Source organism: Schistocerca americana, chromosome 6 (assembly GCF_021461395.2).
Source record: "Schistocerca americana isolate TAMUIC-IGC-003095 chromosome 6, iqSchAmer2.1, whole genome shotgun sequence".
Classification (NCBI taxonomy): Eukaryota; Metazoa; Arthropoda; class Insecta; order Orthoptera; family Acrididae; genus Schistocerca; species Schistocerca americana.
In genome coordinates this window covers 386,477,778-386,500,705 of record NC_060124.1, presented here as the reverse complement: position 1 = coordinate 386,500,705, position 22,928 = coordinate 386,477,778, and the positions used below count along the sequence as shown (strand labels likewise).

General features: G+C 44.5%; 1 protein-coding gene across 1 annotated transcript in view; it reads right to left on the bottom strand.

Moving 5' to 3' along the window:
• Positions 1–22,928, bottom strand: part of LOC124620160 — a 194,095-nt gene that overhangs the window by 71,633 nt on the left and 99,534 nt on the right. Inside the window, exon 3 of the mRNA XM_047146830.1 lies at positions 19,319–19,454. Coding sequence (XP_047002786.1) covers positions 19,319–19,454 — 136 coding nt within the window. The remainder of the gene's footprint in view (positions 1–19,318; positions 19,455–22,928) is intronic.

Here is a 22,928-nt window from a genome sequence, read left to right as displayed (position 1 = left end):
GGTGTTCCGATACTATTCGTTGAGGTTAATCAGAAGGTAAAGGACATCGAAACAAATATGTTTCGACAAGGAATACATAGTCTCTGAAGGCAATTTGTAATGTTAGGGAACATTTGGTCAGTGGTTCTGACGTAAGCTGTTGGGCCAGTGTCGCTGACTGGGAATGTGTGCTGATATTCAAATATCCACAGATCGCATGTTTGTGCACATGTGAATCCAACGGGTACTCGACCTTATACTCATCAGTAATGATTCAGTGTTAACGCCAGGCTGAAACTGTTCTGCTAGTTTTGCTGTTATTGGCTTTCGTATGTATATGTATTGTAATGTGAACGTCCTCTGAACTGAACAATGCAAGTGGTATGCTTATGTAAACGCTATCTGATGAAATAAGTCGCCAAATCAATGCGATATTGAGTAACTGTATGGCAGATAACTCTTACGAAAAATAATTAGTAAACGTGAAGGTGTATGATGAAGAAGCTATCCTGTAAAATACTGTATTTCGCAGTACAGTGAACAATGGTACAGTCGTGGACAAAACGAGTGAGACCCCTCGCCTTTTCGTTATGCTGACCCGCACAGCTTTAAAGTCTGCTACACAGTATAACAGGCAAGGCGACGAAGTGCTACCAACATACTATGCACAGGAGGCGTGAAATTGAAAAACTCGAACTTTGTCAGACTGTTTTCAATCATGTGTAAGACTACATTAATGCTGACTAGTTCATATGGTTCAAATGGCTCTGAGCACTAAGCGACTTAACATCTGAGGTCATCGGTCCCCTATAACTTAGAACAACTTAAATCTAACCAAGCGCTGCAGTCTGGAACCGCAAGACCGCTACGGTCGCAGGTTCGAATCCTGCCTCGGGCATGGATGTTTGTGATGTCCTTAGGTTAGTTAGGTTTAACTAGTTCTAAGTTCTAGGGGACTAATGACCTCAGCAGTTGAGTCCCATAGTGCTCAGAGCCAAATCTAACCAACCTAAGGACATCACGCAGATCCATGCTCGACGCAGGATACGAACCTACGACCGTAGCAGTCGCGCGGTTCCAGACTGAAGCGACTAGAACCTCTCGGCTACAGTGGTCGGCAATGCTGATTAGTGTGTTAAGCACAACACGTAAATATAAGATATAATTGAAAGAAGGAACGCTAATTAATATGAACTGAGTTAATAAAAATAAATTTCAGCCTATCGAGGTAACCTGTTTTAGTAAGACAAAGTACCCCAGATCGTTACGAATTAGCAAAATAATATGCGCATTCGGCGGCAGCTCAAATGGTTCAAATGGCTCTGAGCACTATGGGACTTAACATCTATGGTCATCAGTCCCCTAGAACTTAGAACTACTTAAACCTAACTAAACTAAGGACAACACACAACACCCAGTCATCACGAGGCAGAGAAAATCCCTGACCCCGCCGGGAATCGAACCCGGGAACCCGGGTTCGGCGGCGGAACGGTCTGTGCCAACGTTCAGACCAGTCATACTAGATTACTGTATCTCACCAACCATAAAAGTGTGCAAATTTAGCAATACGTGAAGAATCATAACGAAATTCAGTTAAAAATATTTCAGAGCCACGCTTAAGTCAATTCAACTATTGACAGAAGCGGAAAAAGTAGGCAGTAACAAGTATGAAATTCTACAAGAGTTTCATATTGACATCCACAGGGAGCCGGTACAGAATAAAGGTAACAATAAAACGTATTGGGCGAGCGAGAATGTCTTACAATTGCTTTACTGATAGTCTATCTGCCTCCATCGAAATTAGAACAGAAAACAAATCAGACCTCCCTTGCAGTAACAAACACCTTTCACTACACTAGCAGACAACCTAGGCAAACAGCCCTCTGCCGGCCGGTGTGGTCGAGCGATTCTAGGCGCTTCAGTCTGGGACCGCGCGACCACTACGGTCGCAGGTTCGAATCCTGCCTCGGGCATAGATGTCTGTGATGTGCTTAGGTTAGTTAGGTTTAAGTAGTTCTACGGGACTGATGACCTCAGATGTTAAGTCCCATAGCGATCAGAGCCATTTGAACCAAACAGCACTCTATTATTACAGATTATTGAAAACAGTCTGACAAATTTCGGATAGTTTTTCAATTTCACGCCCGTGCATAGAACGTTGGTAGCACTTCGTCGCCTTGCCTGTTATGCTGTGTAGTAGACTGTAAAGCTGTGCGGATCAGCATAACGAAGAGGCGAGGGGTCTCGCTCGGTTTGTCCACGACTGTACAACGCGTGACGTCACAGCCAGCATTCTCGGTGATAGGTTTATTGGACCATACATTCCGCCTCAGCGAACGGAGATATCACATCTTCGCGGAACATGTGTTGCCAGAACTGCTGAAGGAGATGGATATGAATGTTAGACAAATGATGTACTTACTGCTCGATGGGGCGCCAGCCCGTGTCAGCATTGCTGTGAGGAGTCAACTGAGAGCCACCTTCGGAAATCAATGGATCGGCCACATGGCCCCGTGGCTTGCCCATCCAGATCACCTCATCTCACGTGTCTGGATTTCTTCCTTTGGGAGAGTATGAAGCAGCTGATGTATGAAAAAACCGTTTGGAGACTGATGGACTTGAGGTTAGAATTGCCGTCCGTCATCGTAGCTGAGTGGACAGCGCGCCGACTTCCCATGCCGGGTGCCGTGATGGTGGTGGAGGAGGGGCGGGGGGGGGGGGGGGGGGGAGAGCGGCGGTTCGATTCCCGGCTGGGTTGGAGATTTTCTCCGCTCAGGACTGGGTGTTTCTGTCGTCATTGTCATTTCATCCTTACCGACGCACAAGTCGCAGAAGTGGCAAGAAGACTTGCACCTACCAGCTGGGAGGCCCTTGACACAAGACGTTTCATTTTTTGCCACAATTGCCGTCACTGCTGGTACCATGGTAGACATGCCAGTAATTTTCGAACAGACATGACAACGTTCCGACGATGTACTGCGTGCATATAGGCCAACGGTCACATATTCGACTAGTTCCTGTGAATGCCACTGATATAGTTAGCACGCTAAACACCTTCTGCATAAGTCGTCCCTATCGTCAGAAATTACCGTCAGGGACATTATGTATCACAAATATATGTATTTTGATGTTCTCTATCTTCTGTATTAATTTGAATGAATAATTTCGGCACGCTCTGTATAACCCTCGCATATGTAACCGTAAGGTCCGCAGCAAAAGCGCTACACTTTAGTAGGGATCCCCATCCCTACGCAGCTCTGACAATAATAACTATGCAGAGCAGACTTAGATGCCAAGAAGCGCCCATTTCGTCAGTACATAGAAAAGTAGTAGCGCGCCCCATCTGGCGCAACACTTGGGGCGTGGGACAACAGGCGACCACTACATGAACATTAGCGGTTGGGGATGAAAAGTAAAATTGTGGGAATAGAGATATAAATGAGCCAGAATCATAGTGTAACGCAAAAATACAGAGATAATACATGAAAAAAACTTCTTACTTAATGAAATAGGCTGTATGTAGGCAATAAAAACAAGGGAGTGAGTGATGGCAACACACTGCATGCAGCACAGAAATCTTCAGTGCTCATGAGGATAATGAAACGTGAACTATAAATCTATTTAAAAAGTAAGAGTAGCCAGATCAGGAGCTAGCTCTGAGTCAACAAACATATGATACATACGCACATATATCATAAAACCTGGTGAGCTGAGGTGTTAGCACTCAAATATAAAATAGGCATAAAACTCACAAGCATCAAGATGTATAGGCTTATATGCTAAACCGAATGGATATATGTCAATGATATACGAATAAAATATTGTGTAAACTTACGTAATCATAGCCAGATATTTAAAAAATACGAAAACACAGGCGTTAAAAAATGTAAAAACCTATGTACAGCGCATGGCTATGTACCACTCAGATACAAAAGATAACAGCCAATAAACACGACAAGACGTGGTGGTGTGCAAATTTGTGCGCCATCGTCATTTATACCGTGTGTTACTGTACACTAGGTTGTGGTAGCTTTACACACGTGGGCATAGACTCAGCTGTGTCCGCAGCTCGTGGTCGTGCGGCAGCGTTCTCGCTTCCCACGCCCGGGTTCCCGGGTTCGATTCCCGGCGGGGTCAGGGATTTTCTCTGCCTCGTGATGACTGGGTGTTGTGTGATGTCCGTAGGTTAGTTAGGTTTAAGTAGTTCTAAGTTCTAGGGGACTGATGACCATGGCTGTTAAGTCCCATAGTGCTCAGAGCCATTTGAACCATTTGAAGACTCAGCTGTGCGCTACTTTAGAGACTCATTGTTGGGAGTGGACCCATTTTTGAGCATACTTTGCTCATTTAACGTACAGTTTGGGTTATGATGCGGATTATAAAGGATTTCCCTGTCTTCTAGAAGACCTAGGACACGTCCTCTGTGTTGAAGGAGGAGAATATCGATATTTTTGCTGTTATTAGGGATCAAATGGTTAAAGGTTTTACGATGATTGCTTAGGGGAAATTTAGAATTACCTACATCCTGATGCTCATTAAATCTAGTGGAAAACGCACGTCCAGTTTGGCTGACACACTGACAACCACAATCGTCACATTTGATTTCGAAAACACCTGAATGCGTGCCACGAGTCTTTCGGTGTCTAAAATTTACGCCCGGCTGACTTGGCACTGTACACAGCAGGGGTAATACTACTCTATTTGCCTAGCTTTTCTACATCAACATCTACATCCATACTCTGTAAGCCACCTGACGGTGTGTGGCGGAGGGTACCTTGAGTACCTCTATCGGTTCCCCCTTCTATTCCAGTCTCGTATTGTTCGTGGAAAGAAGGATTGTCGGTATGCTTCTGTGTGGGCTCTAATCTCTCTGATTTTATCCTCATGGTCTCTTCGCGAGATATACGTAGGAGGGAGCAATATACTGCTTGACTCTTCGGTGAAGGTATGTTCTCGAAACTTTAACAAAAGCCCGTACCGAGCTACTGAGCGTCTGTCTTGCACAGTCTTCCACTGGAGTTTATCTATCATCTCCGTAACGCTTTCGTGATTACTAAACGATCCTGTAACGAAGCGCACTGCTCTCCGTTGGATCTTCTCTATCTCTTCTATCAACCCTATCTAGTACGGATCCCACACTGCTGAGCAGTATTCAAGCACTGGGCGAACAAGCGTACTGTAACCTACTTCCTTTTTTTTTCGTATTGCATTTCCTTAGGATTCTTCCAATGAATCTCAGTCTGGCATCTGCTTTACCGACGATCAACTTTATATGATCATTCCATTTTAGCTTTTCGAATATGGAGTCCTAAAATGGGGCTTTATGTGCCAAAATTAAATGTACCTAGCTCATATAATTGTAAGTAATGCGCCATGAGTTTGCGATCCCCAGTTCTGCCTGTACCTCCCCCCCCCTCCCCCCCCCCTAGCCACGTGCTGAGTCGTTGCGGCACTGGCGTGACTCTTGCCCTCTTGCAGGCGCATCATCATGCCGATGTGACGTACTTTCATGTGAGTGGTCGTCTGGTTACTAGAACTATATCGGCAACATCAAACTAGGACACAGCGCTGCTGCTGCAGTGGGTATCGCTGGACAAGGCTTCGAGTTCGGTGCGCGGCCTCACGTGACGACCTCGCCGACCATGTTTACTTTCGATATTGCAGTACCTGTCAAAGTCGCCGGCTTGATGGCGGCGCAGAAATACGATATCGCAATGCAGGTGTTATTCTGAATTGCGATGCAAAATTCCTTTGCACATGCATGTACAAATGTCTCACGTGTACAGGAATATACATAATGGATATGCGACTACAGTTGTAGATTCATGGTTGACACATATGAAAGTTTGGGGTGTGGCCGTGAGTGGTGCACAAGCAACCGCTTGCGATAAGCGGCAAATCCGGTTTCGAGTCCCAATCCGGTACAAATTTTCGTTGCCATCAATCCGTTCTACAGCAGATGGTTGTCCATATTCGCAACTGCGAAAACATTTAGTGCGTTATGTATTATCGGCGTTGCTGATCCATGGAGTTACAGCTGACTGCGTTGCTCCATGGAGTATGGGGCTATTGTCATCTGCTACGGAGTGGCAGCCGTGCTGAAGCGATGGTGAAGAAGGACATTACTGTCAACTTGGAGCACGAGAGCAGCTGGCTGGGGTGGAGGTGGGTAGGTGGGGGGGGGGGGGGGGGTTGGCGAAGCAGGAAGCGTGGAGCAGAGCACCATACTTTTTACCGCTCTACTACATTACGTAAACATTTCAGGTACACATTCTAGATCTTTAGCTAAATCGTATTTCTTCAAATGTGTGTGAAATCTTACGGGACTTAACTGCTAAGGTCATCAGTCCTTAAGCTTACACACTACTTAACCTAAATTATCCTAAGGACAAACACACACACCCATGCCCGAGGGAGGACTCGAACCTCCTCCGGCATCAGTGACACAGTCCCTGGCTGCAGCACTTCAGCTCGGCTAATCCCGCACGGCAATCGTATTTGTTCACATCATTATCGCACTCAAACAAATCGTCCCTGAGAAGCATTTTCCTCTCATAAACGCCGCACACGCTACTACTAATAATAGCCGCAATTTTTGGCACTTCGTTTACCTGCTCACACTCACTGACGATGTTGCCGTTAGTGAAAAACTGAGATTAGAGACAGGGCTACCATTTTTCGGTTGGTCAGGGAACTATCAGTTACTATGAATAGAGCACATACCACGTTTGACATGGAAAGAGTCATTTCCTCATTAAATGTTTCCCACCTTTATTTTTTTTGTACAGCGGAAGTCTTCAGTTCGGTTCAATCTCACGTCCGGCCATCCTGATTTAGGTTTTCCGTGATTTCCCTAAATCGCTCCAGGCAAATGCCGGGCTGTTTGGTCTGTTCCCCCAAACAACCCCTCCCCCTCCCCCCCCCCCCCTCCCCCCAATCCTTCGCCTCCATCTACATCCATACCCCGCAAGCCACCTGACGGTGGAAGACAGGAGGGACATAGGGCCGGAAAGTTAAATAAAACAAATTTGCCAAATCTTGAGTATAGTGGCCCCCGTACTAGAAGGAAATAACGTTACTAAGAAGAAGTAATGCAGCAGTATGACGCTTTTGTGTTAGTTAAGTCGTGATTCTACACGCTCCAGTCATATCAATGTTACTACAGCCTATGTTCACGTCAACGTGCACAATAACCACGCACAGACGACAGCCGGCAGCAGTAGTAGGGGGGGGGGGGGGGGGGGTACAGCAGAAAAAGCGGTCGGGGAGTCGTGGAAAACAAAGCAGTCGTTGTGGTAATGCAGACACGGAGAGATTTATCTGACAGACGAAAGGGCATGATAATTGAATTTCAGGCCAAGGGCAGAAGCATTTCCGAATTGGCTGAGTATGTACAATTTTCATGTGCCGCTGTAATTAAAGTATAGCGTGTGTGGCCAAATGGTGCTATCCAAAATCGTTGTCGAGGCAACTGTTGTCGTATGTGACAGGGATGGACGACGACTGCAGAGCTGTGTATGGGCGTATGGAGTTGTAGCTATTCTGGCCTACCAACAGTGTCTCCTCAACGAGCGTTCAGCGAGTGTTTCTGCGTTTGGGTCTCCACAGCAGGCGCCTTGTTCATGCACCCATGCTGACAGTTGTTGATTGGTGATGAAGGCTGGAAATCGGACTTCAGTATCGTAACTGCACGTCCACTGAGGGACGAGAGGTGGCCTTTTCAGATGGATCATGATGCTCCATCGGACAGGTGGCCGTTGGCGTCTACGACATAAAACGTCTGAATGCAAACACCCTGCCATCGTTAGAAGGATCCAGGCCGAATGGGTATCTCGTCATTCTGAAAGGCACAATGGATCAACGCAAGTAAGCGTCTACCTTTCGGGACCACGTTCACCCCTATATGCAGTTTGTTTTTCCTCGGCGTGATCCTATCTACCAGCAGGACAGTGCAAAGTGTCACACAGCTCCCAGTGTACGAGTGTGGTTCGAAGAGCGCTAGGTTGAGTTTGTCGTACTTATATGGGCATCAAACTTCCGGGATTTAAACCCAATCGAGAATCTGTAGGAATACCTCTATCGGATTGTTCGCCCCTTGGATCCTTAGCTGAGAAACCTGGCACAGTTAGCCACGGCAGTGGAGTCGGCATGGCAATGCATTCCTGTCGGTATGTTCGAGAACCTCTTTGGCTCTCTTCTGGTTGTCTCGTATCATTCCGTACTGCAGATGGGGTTATTACGGCTTTGGTCAGGTGGTCACATTAATGTGACTTGACTCGTAATGAAGTAAAAATTATAAAGGTAAGTAAACAGAATGAAAGATAATTCTGTTAATACACGCAAAGCAAATACAGCTACCCCCGAAAAAGAAATAAATTGAAATGGTCAACACTGTGAAACAGACCCTGTTTCCTGTACTTTATTATGAAACCGGGGAGTAAAATTGTTATACATGTTGTGCAGGAGCTCCAGAATTAACTTGGTTATGTAATATACCAGTCAAGATGACTTTTAATAATATCTGAAGAAAAGTTATTGAGACCCTGAATCCTCACCCAAGATTATGGTGAGTGTGAGATTAATTATACGGTCTCAGAATGGGTTTCTGCATTCTGTCACAAATCGCCAATAAGATCCAGTTCTCATAAAATAAGCCGGCCGCTGTGGCCGAGCGGTTCTAGGCGCTTCGTCTGGAACAGCGCTGCTGCAACGATCGCAGGTTCGGATCCCGCCTCGGGCATGGATGTGTGTGATGTCCTTAGGTTAGTTAGGTTTCAGTAGTTCTAAGTCTAGGGAACTGATGACCTCAGATGTTGAGTCCCATAGTACTTACAAGGGAACCTCCCCATCACACCCCCCTCAGATTTAGTTATAAGTTGGCACAGTGGATAGGCCTTGATAAGCTGAACACAGATCAATTGAGAAAACAGGAAGAAGTTGTGTGGAACTGTGAAAAAGTAAGCAAAATATAGAAACTGAGTAGTCCATGGGCCACATAGGCAACACCATGGACAACGGGAGCTCAGGAGCGCCGTGGTCACGTGGTAGCGTGAGCAGCTGTAGAACGAGTGGTCCTTTGTTCAAGTCTTCCCTCGAGTGAAAATTTTACTTTCTATATTTTTGCATAGTTATTATCTGTCCGTTCGTTCATTGACGTCTCTGTTCACTGTAATAGGTTTAGTGTCTGTGTTTTGCGACTGCATACAGAATTAACTCTCTGGATCGCGCTTAATTTATCCACGTAACTTACGCCTTTCGGCAGACTGCTATCATCGGATAAAAACACACAAAACACAATGGAAAATCGATAGAATGTTTCACATGATATAATATTTAAATGTACCGCTATAAGAGCATATTCATGGTACGTTTAGGTACTATTTGATGTGATACACTGTACTGATTTTTCTCTTGTGTTTTGATCCGACGTTGGCAGTGTGCCGAAACGCCAGATCTATGCGGATGAATAAAGTGCAATATAGAAAGCTAATTTTGTATAAATGGTCCTCATTTCCTTTATTCAACTGTGATGGCTTGATTAATTGGAATAAAACTCTACAATATTCAAACTCCCCTTGTTTCTGGCGAACCACAAATTAACAGTGAACCGAATAATTCAGTTGCCATGGAGATGGAGGTTAATTGCACGCAGATCTGAATTAATTAATAGCCACACGTGTTAGTATTGCTTTCTTCATGACATCGAAGTACAAAATTACAGTGATATGTCTTCTTTCGCAGCAGGAACCGCTCAGCATCACATCATTGTGCCGTTCTTCCAGTATATTCAACTATTCTCTTTCTTTTTTTAGTGAACGTGTACGCGAGCTGCATTTCGCCGGACTCTTCAATAATAAATCTTCCAATATTGCCGGGTCTCACTGTTAACACAAAACTAAGACTACCGGAAAAAGAACCCGATAAAGAACCAAACAGTATTGAGTGTAGGCTTCAGGGCGAAGAGTAAAGTGCGTGTTACTGTTGTGTACAGCAGGCGTCGTCAATGAATGGACAAAGTTTCATTCCGGACAAGACACACAGTTCATACCGTTTACATTTACAGTATTGTGCAGATGTTTTCAGTGTAATGCAAATACAGATCTGCAGAGATAAATGGGAGTAAGAAATCATAGTATATGAAATAACTCCACAACGAGCCACCGGAGGCCACAGGTCCCACTTAACGCAATACTCACAGAATATCACCAAATACCTCCGAAATTTTGTCGTTGGATTTCAAGTTCATCTATTATAACAGAGTTTGTAAAAAAGTGCTGAAGGTAGGTTATCAAAGATTACGCTAGACCAAAAAGCATATAAAAATTTACGTAGCACGACGTCAGCATTTTCAGGAAAATTTTTATATTACTAACAGTAAAGTCTTTTGTTGTATGACTTTGTAAGTGTATGACTTTGTAAGCTTTCTAGCTTACTTTTGGTATTCGATGAGAATGACATGAATTCTCTTTTCATTCGATGAGTAATTCGTCATACTTGTACACTGGATACTTTTTCGGTCGATCTACATCTACATCTATGCTCTGCAAACCACTGTGAGGTGCACGGCAGAGGGTACATCCCATTGTATCAGTTATTGTGGTTTCTTCCTGCTCCATTCGTGTACGGAGCGTGGGAAGAATGATTGTTTGAATGTCTCTGTGTGTGCAGTAATTATTGTAATCCTATCCTCACGATTCCAGCGTGAGCAATACGTACAGGGTTGTAATATGTACCTAGAGTAATCATTTAAAGCCGGTTCGTGAAACTTTGTTAACAGACTTTCCCGGGATAGTTTAGGTCTGTCTTCAGGAGTCTGCCATTTCAGTTCCTTCAGTATCTCTGTGACACTCTCCCATGTATTAAAGAAACATGTAATCATTCGTGCTGCCTTTCTCTGTATATATTCAGTACCCCTGTTAGTCCTATCTGGTACAGTTCAGGCACACTTGGGCAATAATCTAGGATGGGTCGCACAACTGATTTTTAAGCACTCTCTTTTGTAGACTGATTGCAGTTCCCCAGTATTCTACCAATGATCCGAAATCTACCACCTGCTTTACCTGCGACTGAGCCTATGTGATTATTCCATTGCATATCCCTACAAAGTGTTACACTCTGGTATTTGTATGATTTGGCCCATTCCAACAGTGACTCACTGATATTATAGTCATAAGATGCTACATTTTTTCGTTTTGTGAAGGGGAAAACTATACATTTCTAAACTTTTAGAGCACGTTGCCAGTCTCTGCACCATGTTGACATCTGATCAAGACCTGACTGAATATTTGTGCAGCTTCTCTCAGATAGTACTCCATTATAAACAACTTCATCATCTGCAAAAAGCCTGATTTTACTATTAATATGGTCTGTAAGGTCATTAATATATAACATGAACAGCGATGATTCCAACAGATTTCCATGGGGCAGACCCGAAGTTACTTCTACATCTAACGATGACTCTCCATCCAAGATAACATGCTGTGTTCTCCTTCTACCAGAACGTCCTCAATCCAATCACAGATTTCACTTGATGCCCCATGTGGTCGTACTTTTGACAATAAATGTAGATGGGGTACTGAGTCAATGCTTTTCGGAAATCAAGGAACACTGCATCTACCTGATTTCCTTGATCGAAAGTTTTCAGTACGTCATATGAAAAAAGTGTGAGTTGGGTTTCCCATGATCAATGTTTTCGAAAACCATACAGGTTGGCATTGGGGAGGTCACTCGACATGTTACGCCACAGAGATTATGAGCTTAACCAATGTGATCTTTATCGTTGCTTGTGTAGCACTCAAGAGTTTTAAGTGAGAGAATCTGCTGTTAGTCACGGTGCTGAGCGGTCTGGAAATGACCAGCAGGACACGGGGACGCAAGCACAGAGGATGTTGATTTTTGTAAATATGGTTTTGTAAAGATGGAGTTTGAAGTGTGAAGAAAGTCAGATAATGTTGTCGCTGCATTTCTTACTCTTGCGTAATTTGTGATGAGTTTGAGAAAGATAAATTTTCGATGTCATTTTCTTTATTCACTGTTTCGGGTCGGCTAGGTCAACTACCGAAACGAGATTATACAAAATATCTGTTCACATGGCTTGGATTCAGTGTTATAGATTCACCACTCCTTTACCATTCCGTTAAAGAAATACATCGCAGAGTAATATTTCTTTCATAAGAAGTAATTTTTTTAAAGATCGTTGTAATAGATAAAAGTCGGTTTCGTCATTAAATTTTCAAATGATAGTTTCTTCTACACCAAACATTAATTTCACTTTCTCCCGTCATTCCCTTACTAGACTTTTGTGTTGCAATCGTGTGTTACCGCATTGCCTTTAGCGGAACACAATTAACACATTTGCTCAAAGCTTAAAGTGATGTGCTTCGCATACTTGTTTTTCCTTGCACCCCACTTGGGCAATGTTTTCTTTATCTTTTTTGCTGCTGCGTTCCATTTTAACATTCAGTAGTTTAACATGGCTGTTAGGGCATAGTAAGGTTATTTACACTCACGTATTGCATTTCGAAACTATCATAAGGGCCAGTTCAGTTAAAGTTTTGTTCAGATCGAATTTTCTCTGTCATGCTTGCTCATAACAGTGTAGTGTTTCACGTTAGCCTGTGTGTCATTTAAACGTCGGAATTTCATTTGGTCAGTTCTGATACGTAAATTTCCAGGCTGCTTCAAAATGGTTCAAATGGCTCTGAGCACTATGGGACTTAACATCTATGGTCATCAGTCCCCTAGAACTTAGAACTACTTAAACCTAACTAACCTAAGGACATCACACAACACCCAGTCATCACGAGGCAGAGAAAATCCCTGACCCCGCCGGGAATCGAACCCGGGAACCCGGGCGCGGGAAGCGAGAACGCTACCACACGACCATGAGCTGCGGACTCAGGCTGTTTCAACTCACGCATTTTGAGAATTTGTTCTTTCAAAGTTCAGTTTGAAGCTTTATTCAGAATTTTTACTCTTTGTTACTTTTGTGTGCTCTAACTGAGAGACACGTACTATGATGTCACGCATCGTTCGTAGCATTGTTCGCTGCACTGCAAAATACAGTATTTCACAGGATAGCGATGGCATCTCCCAGCAGGATAACTGTCTGTGTCACAAGGTCAGAATCGTACTATAGTAGTTTGCGGGGCATGAAGTGTACTCTTGTCGATATCTTGGTCACCAGATTTGGATCACGTCTGAGACGCTTCCGTGTGGCAGCTCTGCGCCCACAAACCACCGAACTGTAATTTACGGAAATTGAGTGACCTGTGCTTAGACGGCTGGTTCCACATATGTTCGGAAACATACAGGGACTTTTCGAATCCATTCCACTCATAATCGCTGCTGATGGCGTGGCAAAAGTGATCGTAACGTTTTGGTTCATCTTGGTATGTACATTAAAACGTTTTATACGGATGGAAACTTGCTGGAAAACAACAACCAGAGAACAGTCATACCACCCAGAGTTCGCTCATGGTGTGCGGTACTTTTAATCTGCCAGTAATAACGATCCATTTTTTTGTATGGTTCACGGTTCGAGTAATCAATATATGTGAAAAACTGCGGGCTGTAATACGTATATGCTAGATTCCATGTTCAGTATTTCATGTTTAATTCATTATATTTCTTGAGACTGTGCAACAGTACCCAACTGTGGGCAGAGCCGGAGCGGCTGATGTAATTTTAGTTCAAATGGTTTAAATGATTCTACGCACTGTGGGACTTAACATCTGAGGTCATCAGTCTCCTAGACTTAGAACTACTTAATGCTAACTGACCTAAGGACATCACACACATCCATGCCCGAGGCAGGATTCGAACCTGCGACCGTAGCAGCAGCGCGGTTCCGTACTGAAGCGCCTAAAACTGCTCGGCCACAGCGGCTGGCTGTAATTTTAGTGACTTGGCTCTGGCCACATAGCAGCTTTGTGTCGAACTGTGTGTCAGTTTCTCATTAGCTGAGAAGAGTCGTGTCATACATTCCTGGAAATGGAAAAAAGAACACATTGACACCGGTGTGTCAGACCCACCACACTTGCTCCGGACACTGCGAGAGGGCTGTACAAGCAATGATCACACGCACGGCACAGCGGACACACCAGGAACCGCGGTGTTGGCCGTCGAATGGCGCTAGCTGCGCAGCATTTGTGCACCGCCGCCGTCAGTGTCAGCCAGTTTGCCGTGGCATACGGAGCTCCATCGCAGTCTTTAACACTGGTAGCATGCCGCGACAGCGTGGACGTGAACCGTATGTGCAGTTGACGGACTTTGAGCGAGGGCGTATAGGGGGCATGCGGGAGGCCGGGTGGACGTACCGCCGAATTGCTCAACACGTGGGGCGTGAGGTCTCCACAGTACATCGATGTTGTTGCCAGTGGTTGGCGGAAGGTTCACGTGCCCGTCGACCTGGGACCGGACCGCAGCGACGCACGGATGCACGCCAAGACCGTAGGATCCTACGCAGTGCCGTAGGGGACCGCACCGCCACTTCCCAGCAAATTAGGGACACTGTTGCTCCTGGGGTATCGGCGAGGACCATTCGCAACCGTCTCCATGAAGCTGGGCTACGGTCCCGCACACCGTTAGGCCGTCTTCCGCTCACGCCCCAACATCATGCAGCCCGCCTCCAGTGGTGTCGTGACAGGCGTGAATGGAGGGACGAATGGAGACGTGCCGTCTTCAGCGATGAGAGTCGCTTCTGCCTTGGTGCCAATGATGGTCGTATGCGTGTTTGGCGCCGTGCAGGTGAGCGCCACAATCAGGACTGCATACGACCGAGGCACACAGGGCCAACACCCAGCATCATGGTGTGGGGAGCGATCTCCTACACCGGCCGTACACCACTGGTGATCGTCGAGGGGACACTGAATAGTGCACGGTACATCCAAACCGTCATCGAACCCATCGTTCTACCATTCCTAGACCGGCAGGGGAACTTGCTGTTCCAACAGGACAATGCACGTCCGCATGTATCCCGTGCCACCCAACGTGCTCTAGAAGGTGTAAGTCAACTACCCTGGCCAGCAAGATCTCCAGATCTGTCCCCCATTGAGCATGTTTGGGACTGGATGAAGCGTCGTCTCACGCGGTCTGCACGTCCAGCACGAACGCTGGTCCAACTGAGGCGCCAGGTGGAAATGGCATGGCAAGCCGTTCCACAGGACTACATCCAGCATCTCTACGATCGTCTCCATGGGAGAATAGCAGCCTGCATTGCTGCGAAAGGTGGATATACACTGTACTAGTGCCGACATTGTGCATGCTCTGTTGCCTGTGTCTATGTGCCTGTGGTTCTGTCAGTGTGATCATGTGATGTATCTGACCCCAGGAATGTGTCAATAAAGTTTCCCCTTCCTGGGACAATGAATTCACGGTGTTCTTATTTCAATTTCCAGGAGTGTATAAGGAAACGAAACGAATCCCGGCACCCGATTTGCTGAGAGTAGTTTTGGCGTTGGGAAGCTCTAAGAGCTCAGTTGCACTGTGGTGGCACTCAAGTGGGGGCGTCCGACTCGAATGAACATGTGTAGAACACGGTCATTAGAAATGTTAGAAAATTTACTAAACTACTGTGAAATTTTAAAATATACCAAGTTAAACGCAATTCAATCACGATACTATCGGGAGAACCGGTCGGGCTGTAATTTGCTATTTAACCGAAGTGTTGGATTACTGTGTATTGTGCAACACATGTGTAGAGTGAAGTGTAGCGTACATCTAGAGTTGTACATAGCCGTGAACGTGTGGCATCCCAATAGTTATTTGGTGACGTTATTCAACATGGAATATTTAGTGCCTTTCCAGATCCACCATGGTACGACTTTTTACACCTTGCAGCAGTGTCAGCGTCATGAGCCAGTGACCTGCGCTGTCTGCAGTGATTTCAGGTATGAACTTACACAGAGACACGATATGCGAAGTGTGACCGATGTGAAAACTTCCGAACAGCATCTCGCGTGTGCTGTTAATCTAGCAAACTTAAGGTGAGGGCTGCAATGTTCAAATGGTTGAGTTTGCTTGCTTCAGTTACTATATCAAGCAACTTTCTAAATGGCTGAAACGGTGGTTAGTTGAAAAGAAACGGTGGTTTCTATTTCATGAAATGAATCAGTCAACCAATTCAGTAGGTTTCTAAAAGCCCATCGGAGAAACGCCGCTCATAACTAACATCTATAGCCATTGCTTCTCGGAGAAAATGTTAACAGAAGAAATGCTGCATTATTAAGCCAGAAATGGCAACTATCTTCTTGGAATATTAGAAAGTCAAAGAAAAAGGTTTTTCTTATTTAACCGAGACTACATTTCACGAACAAATGTAGTAATTCAGTAGAAATGAGCAAGTAAACATACCCATGAGAGGATGACAGCTTAATACGGAGAACGTTCCTATTATACCTGAGTAAAGTTGTCAACAAGAGACTGGGAGGATTCCTGCGAAATACGCGTTGCAATATACAGAGGTAATATTCCGAGAAGTTCATATACGGCTGCATTCTCGCTTACTCTACTTCAATCCTGCAAGTAACTTGACAAACGAGTCTAGCGTCGCTCAAGGAAGTTTGATAACTATAATCCGAATTTCTGCCGCAGAGGTGTCTCAATATCTATTTGTTTTATAACAGTGCTGAGGGATTTCATCACTGTATCGCAACAAAACTACACTAGTGGCACTTCTTTATAGTTTGCTAGTCAGCTGTTAAAAAGAAGAAATAATCGCCTCAATTTTCGTGACAAATATACAGAATATAAGGTACAACACGAAATTGGCTAGGTACAGAAAAATGAATTTCCTTGAAATTTTACTTCGTAAGCCTGCGCAGTGTATGTAATACAGGATACACTGCATGCCATATATGAGTAGTTATACTTCTGCTATGTATGTAAGGAACTATTTTATGAGGTGACGGATTTCTTATGTCAGCCAACTTAGGAAGATAAGGCGAGTTCTCAGCTGAGTGTGTCATTTTAAATCAGCGCACTTAAAGGAATACACCAACAGCGAGAATGCAATTAAGGTACATCACATTTGCCTTTTACTGCCCTCCCACGTCGATACTTATAAGGGTGGTCTTATCCAGCAGTGCTGATCGACAACGAATGCACAACTGATGATGTTAGTTGAAGCCAAGGGAATGAAAACAGTAAATATCGATCCGTCTCCAACCACTTCATATCGGAGTAGTACTTATTATTTGGATTGGACGAACCTACCACCACTAGGATTCGAACCTGCTAACTTCTGAGTCGAGCAACATAGCACAATGGTATATGAGTGACCATGACTACAGAGATGGTACATTTACAGTCACTAGGGCAATATTTCATTCTGAAATCAGAGGCATCTCATAACCACCGAGCGAGGTGGCGCAGTGGTTAGCACACTGGACTCGCATTCGGGAGGACGACGGTTCAATCCCGTCTCCGACCATCCTGATTTAGGTTTTCCGTGATTTCCCTAAATCGTTTCAGGCAAATGCCGGGATGGTTCCTTTGAAAGGGCACGGCCGATTTCCTTCCCAATCCTTCCCTAACCCGAGCTTGCGCTCCGTCTCTAATGACCTCGTTGTCGACGGGACGTTAAACACTAACCACCACCACCACCACCACCGCATCTCACAACCACACATTCGCAGTTATCTCAAACAACCGGTTTGCATACTCACATTATGGACGATATTGTTTCTGCTATGGCTTACTCTCACCCGCAAGTTTTCGCTACTAATTATGATACACCACGCTGACCTGCCTGGATTCCACGAGGAATGTAAAAAACAAATGGGAGTGGCCGGCAGATGTTAAGTTTAAACAGTTTGCGGAACTTTGTGATAGCAGACAGACAGCACGACATCGCTTGCACGGTGTGGGCCGCCAGTAACCGCAGCGAACGTAGAGGAGGTGGACAGAAATATGCAAAACACCACCAAAAAACACATTACCCAGCCTATCACAACGTCAGGAACGGGTTGTCATTCAAAGCACATTCCATTTGCAGGATAAATGCTCGTCCTGTAAGGCTTCCAATGGAATCATATACCATACTTCCTGCAAAATAGCTCCAAATTCAAGTAACAATAATGGAAGTGGGAAACGATAACGGACACTTTCCTCTAAAGCAGAGCATTAAGGGTCAGTAATATTGTGATATGATGACTGTGGTGGCCATAAGAGATGCGACCATTCATCATTGATTACACAAAACCCAGTCCTCACGATATGCGCTGTGTGAACATGGACCCTGATGTCAATGAAGACAGCATCACCGTTGGGGAAGACACATCGTACCATGGGATGGACCTGATGAGCTAAAATGTTCACATAATTCTCGACAGTGATAACGTCCTTACCGAGTATCCTTGGGGTCCTTGGAATATCGCGATGTGGTTACCCGAATCATCAGTGAGCATCTGTCATGATTCACTCATGGGATGTGAACTCAGCCAGAAGTTGGAACAGTGTGAAATAGGTCTCATCCGACCACGTAATATTCTTCCATTCCTCAATAGTCCAGCTTTTACGTCTTTGGCACTCCAGTACGGGCATGTGCTATAACGATGAGCGGTTTTGAATTCCGGCTCACCCTGCAATTACTTGCTTATGGAATTTCCTTCGTGTTGCTTTGGTACTGACAATGTTCGTGATTGTGACATTGAATTCTGCACTGACTGTGCTGGATTAGCCGAGTGATCTGGGGCACTGCAGTCATGGACTGTGCGGCTGGTCCCGGGGAGGTTCGAGTCCTCGCTCGGGTATGGGTGTGTGTGTTTGTCCTCAGGATAATTTAAGTTAAGTAGCGTGTAAGCTTAGGGACTGATGACCTTAGCAGTTAAGTCCCATAAGATTCCACACACATTTTAACATTTTTTTTTTCTGCAGTGATTTTTGCAGTTGTCGTCGTCTCGTTAATCGACACAATCCACCGCAACGACCGTCTCACGATCTTTCAACAAACATTTTCCTCCGCTTTGTAACTTACCGGATATTGTTTTTCCACTTTCTCCTGTATGCGGTGTAAATCTTGCATATGGTGCATCTTGAGACATCAAACATTTCATCTCCCTTGGTTAAGAAGCACCCATCATACTACCACCAACAATTTGCCTACTTTCCAATCCACTTAGCTCCTGCATAGTGGACTCACACCGACAGAAAACAGTGTCTCCAAGACTGACACTTGTAAGGTACTGAGGACATTGGACAGTTGCCGCTCGGTGGTCGAATACAACAGCGAAAAATGCATACGTGACTAGTATGTGGACATATGTTCAAGCTCGAATTTCTCACGGGTTTCCATACTTTTGTCTAGCTATGTACGCTTGCGAGCGGTGCTGCTACTCACCGACGACGACCATGTCCCCGTGGTCCGTGACGGTCTGGAAGGAGGGCGCCTCCCCGGACACCTCGCAGCGGTAGCGGCCGGAGCTGCCCAGTCCCACCGTCTTGTACACCACCTGGCTGGCGTTGGAGCTCTCCATCTGCGGACACCATGCCACCATCACGCCACCTCCCCAACACCTCTCGACTAACTGCACTGAAGACAGTAATCTAGACAAAAACTACACTCCTGGCCGTTAAAATTGCTACACCAAGAAGAAATGCAGATGATAAACGGGTAGTCATTGGACAAATATATTGTACTAGAACTGATATGTGATTACATTTGCACGCTATTTGGGTGCATAGAACCTGAGAAATCAGTACCCAGAACAACCACCTCTGGCCGTAATAGCGGCCTTGATACGCCTGGCCATTGAGTCAAACAGAGCTTGGATGGTACAGCTACCCATGCAGCTTCAACACGATACCACAGTTCATCAAGAGTACTGACTGGCGTATTGTGACGAGCCAGTTGCTCGGCCACCATTGACCAGACGTTTTAAATTGGTGAGAGATCTGGAGAATGTGTTGGCCAGGGCAGCAGTCGGACATTTTCTGTATCCAGAAAGGCCCGTACAGGACCTGCAACATTCGGTCGTGCATTATCCTGCTGAAATGTAGGGTTTCGCAGGGATCGAATGAAGGGTAGAGCCACGGGTCGTAAGATATGTGAAATGTAACGTCCACTGTTCAAAGTGCCGTCAATGCGAACAAGAGGTGACCGAGACGTGTAACCAGTGGCACCCCATACCATCAAGCCGGGTGATACGCCAGTATGGCGATGACGAATACACGCTTCCAATGTGCATTCACCGCGATGTCGCCATACAAAAATGCTGTAAACAGAACCTGGATTCATCCGAAAAAATGACGTTTTGCCATTCGTGCACCCAGGTTCGTCGTACAAGAAAATTTCTCTCTCAAATTAAGTCCTATGATCAATATTAGTAGTCTTCTCTCGGCAATGAATGACCTTTTTGGCAGTGCTAGACCGCAAGGGTTATTTTGCTGCCTATTTAGCAGAGTTCCTTAACTTCGTGATCTCAAATTCTGAAATTAAGTTTCTCACTGTTCGCATTTCTACTACAACTCATTACTTTCGTACTCTTTTATTTACTCTCAATCCATATTCTGTTCTCGTCAGAACATTCAATTTAACACACGCTATAATTCTCCTTCACTTTCGCCGAGGATAGGAATGTCATCAGCTAATCTTATCTAGGTACAGTTCGTGAGGTACAGTTCGTGGCCTAGCCGTTTTAGTGTAAATTATATATATGTATATATATATATATATATATATATATATATATATATATATATATATATATATATATATATAGTTTTCTAAGAGAACCTCAATAATGTCTTACAGCTGGGACGTGAATATCCTTATAAAAACCAACCTCATCCTTTGTTTGTTTAGGGCTAGAACCCCAGTGGGCGAACTTGGCATTTCTTTTAATTCCTTCTGATTATGTTACATACGCTGTATGCAGAGCGTTGGAGCGTCGGGAATATCCATTGTGGGATAAGGCACAGAGGTGAAGGAATGTACAGGACGTCAAATATCTTTGATGAAAATAGTGGTCTTAAGTCATGGGGATGTTTTTCATCGTTAGAGTGTGGCTCCATTAATGCGTTTAAGAAAATTCTAAGTGTGAAAGTAAACACATTTTAACAGTACAATGGAAAACCAACCAAACCTACAAATTTCACATTTTTGTTTACTTGATCACTAGTTATGGCCAGAACCCATTTTCAGATCATCCAGATAGTCAAACTTATATTTCCAAAAAAAAAAAAAAAAAATGGTCAAAAGTATGTACGTATTATGAAGCGCAAATGAACAGTCACAGCGCATATCTCTATGTACATCAGATTCGGATAAAATTCCGTGCTTTCGATTACTGCTTGACTTTAAAGAAAATGGCAAAGCTCCCATTTTCATACCCATGGGACAGCATCGGGTTAACAAGGTGATATCATGATGAAATCATGGAGATAGCGCATTTACATTTGCGCTAGCTGACCAACATCACTTTTAGCTCAGGGAGTCATATCACACACTGAACTAGAGATGGTTCAAATGGCTCTGAGCACTATGGGACTCAACTGCTGTGGTCATAAGTCCCCTAGAACTTAGAACTACTTAAACCTAACTAACCTAAGGACATCACACACGTCCATGCCCGAGGCAGGATTCGAACCTGCGACCGTAGCGGTCGTGCGGTTCCAGACTTTAACCGCTCGGCCACTCCGGCCGGCCTGAACTAGAGAATGAGCATTCATGCTCTTTTCTCTTTCTTTATCAAGTGCCTGCGTTTAGGCATTAATAAGCGCATATTCGTTGTGTCTGTTGAAGTTTTTGCAAACATGAGCCAGACCTCTCTTCTCTTTTAACATTTATATTGTATTTCATTATCAGATTGTGCATGGCCACCACTGATTTTTCAGAATTCATCTCTTTAATTTAATGTTGACGCTCAGTACATCGCTCTGCAACAGTATGTTGACTCTCCCACGAAACCACACACACACACACACACACACACACACACACACACACACACAAACAAACATAAAAGAAACTTTATAAATCCTTCGTACTCTCAGATAGAGGTTACATTTAACTGGTCACAACATTTCTCTCTATATGGTGTCTAATCAATCAGATGTAATCTCGGCATAAAATTGGCTACGTCACCATTCATGACAGACTTAGCAATGACAATGATGGAGGCAGTTATCGAAAGCATCAGATTTTATATGAATTTTTCGCGAGTAGTAAGCCGAGATTTTAAGTCCAGTCGTGGTCTACGTTCTGCACGCATATAGCTGGTATGACGAACACTCAGTCATCCTGTCACACCACTAGAGGCCCATTCAATCAATCGATCTTACACATATAGAAAATTTAAAAGAATTGGCCGTGAACGCAAAAATGTTCTAAATATTTTATTTTAATAGTAACCTGTTTCATTCTTAAAGATCGCCATCGGACATTACATTTCTCCATAGGTGATGTGCACAGAGACTGGATGGAGCCGAGCATATGTCAGGAGTCGAATGCTCGGCTTAGTTCGTGTGCAGAGACGCTTTGTAGAGCATGAACATGTGCCATGATACACATGCTTTGTGGAGCGTTCAGCGAATGTGTCTTTTGAAATGTGTTCATGCTCCGATCGGCGTCTCTGCATACCACCTGAGGAGGCATGTAATGGTCCTATGATGATCTTAAAGATTGATGCAGGTCACCATTTAAATAAAATATTTAAAAAGTATTTGTGTACAAGACTAAATACTTAATTTAAATTTCATACAGATCACTGCGTTTACAATAAGTTATCAAATATCATAAAAAAGTCTGGGATTTTTGGAGCAGTGGGTTAAATATAACAGTCGGTATGCCCTCAATTTCAAAATTCTACAAGATCCAATAATTGATATATAAGTTCCCTTGAATGAGACACGCTGCAGAAGTATGACTTGCCCGTGGCATTAGGGATTTGATATGCTATTGCTGTATTGTGGTAGTACGTGTGGATTTAGTAACCTATGGAATCCAGCGG